This window comes from Nannospalax galili, unplaced genomic scaffold (genome assembly GCF_000622305.1).
Source record: "Nannospalax galili isolate Female #2095 unplaced genomic scaffold, S.galili_v1.0 scaffold158, whole genome shotgun sequence".
NCBI classification, from domain to species: domain Eukaryota; kingdom Metazoa; phylum Chordata; class Mammalia; order Rodentia; family Spalacidae; genus Nannospalax; species Nannospalax galili.
Genome location: NW_008345290.1, coordinates 205,714 through 211,626, shown reverse-complemented (window position 1 = coordinate 211,626; position 5,913 = coordinate 205,714). Strand labels below are relative to the sequence as shown.

The 5,913-nt window shown below is 51.4% G+C and overlaps 1 protein-coding gene across 2 annotated transcripts; it reads left to right on the top strand.

Annotated features, from left to right (window-relative positions):
- The first annotated feature begins 132 nt into the window (after positions 1–132).
- Positions 133–2,722, top strand: Sp8 (Sp8 transcription factor). Of its 2 annotated transcripts, XM_017800214.1 has the most exons (3): positions 133–239; positions 980–1,076; positions 1,226–2,722. In XM_017800214.1, exon 3 carries the CDS (start codon positions 1,259–1,261, stop codon positions 2,717–2,719), a length of 1,461 nt encoding a protein of 486 aa, XP_017655703.1. In that variant the 5' UTR covers positions 133–239; positions 980–1,076; positions 1,226–1,258; the 3' UTR covers positions 2,720–2,722. The 2 variants fall into 2 exon arrangements, with proteins under 2 accessions (XP_017655703.1, XP_008839672.1); XM_008841450.1 differs by lacking the exon at positions 980–1,076.
- The last annotated feature ends 3,191 nt before the right edge of the window (positions 2,723–5,913 follow it).

Here is a 5,913-nt window from a genome sequence, read left to right as displayed (position 1 = left end):
CGGCGCCGCAGATGACCTCACGGCGCGCGCGCGGCGCGGCCCGGCGAGGCTGCAGATTGGCTGGCCGCGCCTCCGCGGTACTTCAAAGCCGGAGAGGGAGCTACAATAGTGGTGGAATGGGCGGAACTGATCATTGTATTGCACACCTCTAAAAAAAACACTGCCTCTGATTTATCAATATAAAAAAGATCCTCAGAGGAGGAGGGCACTTTTGTGTGATGGCAACTTCACTTCTAGGGGTGAGTCTCAGGATTTTCTCTTGCTGGTTTAATTAGTTTCCTTTTATTGTCGATCGGAGGGGGTTAAAGTCGCCCCGGCCAGGCCACGGGCTATCAGTCTCTCTATTGAGAGCCCCCCCCCCTTTAAATTCAAGTGAGTTTAGAGAAAAGAAAAAGGGGGGAGAAGGGGGCCAAGCCACTTTTTTTCAGCACAGGGAAAGGTTGGAGGGCATTGAGACCAGCCACCTCGCAGCGCCTGGCCGCTCCCTGCCCGGGAGACCTGCGCGCAGCCCATAATACATGCGACGATTTCGGGGGTAAAGAGAGCAAGTTTTTCCTTCTGGCATACTGCAGATTCTCCCCTTCCCCTTAAAAAATTTCCTCAGTCCGCTTGGTGTTGCAGGTACGTTGAACTCGTCTTGTTTCTGCAATTATAGATACTTTTTTTGTTGTTGTTTTTTTCAAAAGAAAATGTAAAAAGCAGGAAGAGCGAGTAAGCCCTACAGTTTGACCTGTTTTGGCCCGGGAGAAGCAACCAAGGATGGGTGGGATGGGGGAACCGGAACAGGATTTGCGAAGCTCTCTGGTGTGCCGAGGAGCGAGCTTAAACGCAGACCAGAGCTTTTCCCCAGGTTGTTCGGCCAAGGAAACGAACTTCTTCCCTGGTCTGGACTTTTTGCCTGTTTGAATAAAAGTGTCTTGGGGCCTGGGTGCACTAGAGCATTGTTTTAGGTGAGAATTCTTGTTAAACTCTTCTTTAGCGTGGCGCTTTGCTCCGGAATCAGACGCCCGCAGCCAAACTTGTCCCCTCCTGTAGAGTAGGAAGCAGCCGGGCGCCGGGGCTACTGGGGGTGCCAGGTGAGTTGGTGGCGGCGCGCCGCAGCGAGCTGGGGAGCAGTGGGGCGTTCTGGAGGCTACCCGGGGATTAACGCACTTCTCTTCCCTCCCTCCCCCACCGGCCCTTTGCCCACCACCCCTCCCCCACCCTTCTCCTTTGCTCGTCGCAGGAAGAACCGAGGTTGGGATCTACTCCTCTGGCCATGCTTGCTGCTACCTGTAATAAGATCGGCAGCCCCAGCCCGTCTCCCTCCTCCCTGTCGGACAGCTCTTCCTCCTTCGGTAAAGGCTTCCACCCCTGGAAACGCTCCTCGTCCTCCTCCTCCGGCAGCTGCAACGTAGTGGGTTCCAGCCTCTCCAGCTTCGGCGTGTCGGGGGCCGCCCGGAACGGCGGCTCGTCCTCGGCAGCGGCGGCGGCCGCGGCGGCTGCAGCGGCGGCCGCGGCCCTGGTGTCGGATTCGTTCAGTTGCGGCGGCTCTCCCGGCTCCAGCGCCTTCTCGCTCACCTCCAGCAGCGCCGCCGCCGCCGCCGCGGCAGCCGCAGCTGCGGCGTCCAGTTCGCCCTTCGCCAACGACTACTCGGTGTTCCAGGCCCCGGGCGTCTCTGGGGGCGGCGGCGGCGGAGGAGGCGGCGGCGGCGGCTCCGCTGCGCACTCGCAGGACGGCTCCCACCAGCCGGTGTTCATCTCCAAGGTGCACACGTCGGTGGACGGGCTGCAGGGCATCTACCCGCGCGTGGGCATGGCGCACCCGTACGAGTCGTGGTTCAAGCCCTCGCACCCGGGCCTGGGCGCGGCGGGCGACGTGGGCTCCGCGGGCGCCTCCAGCTGGTGGGACGTGGGCGCCGGCTGGATCGACGTGCAGAACCCCAACGGCGCGGCGGCGCTGCCCGGCTCTCTGCACCCGGCTGCCGGGGGGCTCCAGACGTCGCTGCACTCGCCGCTCGGAGGCTACAACTCGGATTATTCGGGTCTGGGCCACTCGGCCTTCAGCAGCGGCGCGTCGTCGCACCTGCTCAGCCCCGCGGGCCAGCATCTCATGGATGGCTTCAAGCCGGTGCTGCCTGGCTCCTACCCGGACTCGGCACCGTCGCCGCTGGCGGGCGCGGGCAGCTCGATGCTGAGCGCGGGGCCGTCGGCGCCTCTGGGCGGGTCGCCTCGCTCGTCTGCGCGCCGCTACTCGGGCCGCGCCACCTGCGACTGTCCCAACTGCCAGGAGGCGGAGCGGCTGGGCCCGGCCGGGGCGAGCCTGCGGCGCAAGGGTCTGCACAGCTGCCACATCCCCGGCTGTGGCAAGGTGTACGGCAAGACGTCGCACCTGAAGGCGCACCTGCGCTGGCACACGGGCGAGCGGCCGTTCGTGTGCAACTGGCTGTTCTGCGGCAAGCGCTTCACGCGCTCAGACGAGCTGCAGCGGCACCTGCGGACCCACACCGGCGAGAAGCGCTTCGCCTGCCCGGTGTGCAACAAGCGCTTCATGCGCAGCGACCACCTCAGCAAGCACGTGAAGACACACAGCGGCGGCGGCGGCTCGGCGGGCTCGGGTGGCGGCGGCAAGAAGGGCAGCGACACCGACAGCGAGCACAGTGCGGCGGGAAGCCCGACCTGCCACTCCCCGGAGCTGCTGCAGCCCCCGGAGCCCGGGCACCGCAACGGCCTGGAGTGACTGGCAGCCGAGCGGGCGCGCACCTGGCCCCGGCATCCGCTCACCCGGGCCCCATCCGGCCGGGCCCATTCTGGCCTCCGCTCCAGCCTCTCTCCGCTGCACTCTGCTCGCTCTCTCGCTCTCCTTCCCCCTCTCTTTCTCTCTCCGATCCTTCTCACGTAACTTTGTAAAAGGGATGTGGACAGTAAGTACCACGCCGTGGTGGCCCAGGTCCTTCCTCCTGCCCGAGTGGCAGCCGAGCCGGGCGCAGAGGGAGCCCGCATGCCAGGTTGCCCCTCCAGCCCCGGGCAGCCGCCCGTGGGGTTAGGTTCGGATGCATCCAGTGCCAGGGAGACCCTGGGCCTCAGCACCGGAGGGAAGCACTCGGCGGAGCTGTGGGGAGGGCGAGGCAGGAGGCCAGGCTGGGGGACCTCCGCCGGGGTGGTGGCGGACTCGGTTCCAGAAACCGCGGTCCTGGGCTCCTGGACCCAGGAGCTCACCTCTGGGCGGCTGCCCTCGGCTGCGCAGGTGTCGGGAGCTCACAGCATCGTGGTGCCGACGCGGCTGGACCTAGACCCTGTTTGCAGAGTTTAGCTCTCCCCGTGTCAGCTCTGCCTGTCCCTTTGTTCCCCGAGGTGAAACCCATGCAAATTTCAGCAAAGGGCAGCCTTGGAGAATCATTGCAGCAGCCGCCTACTTTCACCTTTGTAACTTTTTTTTTTTTTTTTTAACTGAAAAACTGAGGTGGGGGGACGGGGAAGAACCCCAACCTTCTACTTACTTTCCTTTTTAGATAGTTCCTCTGCCGGTGAGCACGTCTTTTTCTCCAAACTGTGGTAATATTGATCCCAAAGTTATTTTGATTGCATTAACTTATGGGGTGGGGGTGGGAGTGAGGTTAGGTGTCTTTTTCTTATGCAAAAATGCCCCCTTTCCGGTGAGACCAGATTAACTATCTTCGTGTTTGCCCTTCTCTACCTCGTTTTTCACAATTCCCGAGCATACTTCCCAATCTTTTTTTTTTTTAGAGGCTAGAGTTTTTCAGTTTTTAAGTGACCACAGAGGCCTGGCTGGAGCCATGGGCAGATTTATTTTGGGCCGAGGTTTTTTTTTTTTTTTTTTTTTTTTTTGTGATTTAAACTCAAGTGAGGAAGTTATCGTTTATTTCAGATGAGGCTGTAGTTTAAATGCCAAAAGAGGAAAATAGAAAAATAAACATTAAAAAATTCTTTGTAAAGTATATCCGAACCTAATGGTTTGTATAACTGGAAAATCGTTCTAGATTAGTTACCCATTAAACCTGACTCTGCCGGTGTGAGGTGTGAGGTACATACAGTTGTCCAGGAGACGATTTTGTATAGTATTTTTCTTGTACATTACTTCCAGTAAATATTTGAAACTATATTGAAGTAAACTTGATTTTTTTTTTTTTGTCACAAGAAAATATTAAGAGTTATTGCCGAGGTTCTGACGAGCTGCAGGCTTTTTTTGAACTCATTTCTGGAGGTGCAGAATCACACACGCACTTTCGGGGCCCTAGTTTTGTTCGAATATGAATTTAGATAGGCATCAAACTGTAACTAAGACAATATTTGATAAATGTTGGATGACATTTAATTTAATGGAGCATGTACTTATTTGCATTTGCTGGCAGTTCAGGCATAGTTAAAGTGAGAGTTCTTCTATATTTCATAATAACTGGGTCTGCCAAAACCCATGTATCAAATAAATTGTCCAAGTGAAACTCGACTAACTTTGGCCTTTGTGTATTTCCTGAAGGTAATATTGTTAACTGTTGATAAACACTCCTGACACTACATTTAAGTGTTTGCAGATTCTGCAAACTAATTGTTCATTGTAATGTTGAAATAATTTGGATATTTCACATTGAAATGAAAAACCTTTCTCTGGAACATTTTAGACTTGCATTTTAAATGCATGAAATGTAATTGATTTATTTGTAATATTTTAAATGGTATTAATAAACTCAGATAAAAGACTAGGCCATTTAATTTGTATTTTTTTCCCTTTTAAAACAATGGATATTTGCATTTTATCTTCAGTTTAAATGTCTTATTTAAACAAAATATGACCCTATTTGTGGTAATATTTAAATAATTGTCTTTAAGATTTTACTTAGATGGAAGATCTATTTGGCAAAACTGTGTTTTCTTTGTTTACCAAGATAATATAGTGTCTAAGAAATATAATTATTTACCATTAGATTTAGCTCATAGCACCAGGATTTATTGACCTCTTAAAACTTGCACTAAGTCACCAAACAATTCAAAGAAATTTCCCCTTTCTGCTTCCTTCTCAGTCTTCAGAACGAGGCAGACTGCTGGCCTTTGATTGCATTTAATATTTAGAAGGCCAAACTTTACATCAGAAGATCAGTACATCTAAAATAAAAACATGATTTGGGAATAACTTGATGTTAGGAAATGGAGGAGGTCAAGCTAATGAAAGCTTGTTTTTGGCATTCCATGTCATAGCTAAAGGTTATATAGAGGTAGATATCAGTAGATTCCTGTTGAAATGAGTTATCTATTCCTTGAAAGTCTAAACAGCCACCAAAGAAAAGGAAGGTTAAACCTTAATATCTACGAGGCTATTGTTCAGAGGTGTCGATGATGCCAATAAAAAATACTGTCTTGTTATGTCTAAGTGCATTTAAGCAATGGGTGTTCCTTGAGCCATACTTTGAAACATAAAATACCTTAAATGTTGATTGCTGTTATATCAAACGATTTCATTATTAGATTAATCTTATTTTGAATCAAACTGAATAAAAAGTTAGTGTGTTGAGATTCTAATAAGTTTATCTTCTTTCTTTCGGTTTGCATTCTCCTTACCCTGAGTTCAGTCTTAGTGTCCATCTTGAACTGAAAGTTTTCCATTGAAATTTATGTCAAGTCATAATATGTAGCAACAACTGAAAATGCAGAGGATTTCAAATGTTATAAAGTCTGGGCAAAAACGATTTAGTTGAGTATGTTGTGTAATAATATGGTTGGTGCCCAAGCAACTGACACCCTGCATCCAGCTGTCCATTCAGATACCTGAGGCTTCCAAAATCTTAATGGTTATAGACAAACAAGTTACTTCTGAGTTTTTGGTTAACTGTAGCTCTAAGAAATGGTTATTAAAAAATAAAATAGTCTATGTCTGTCACTTTTTTTCCTAGGGATAATGCAGAATGCAGTTTAAGTGTT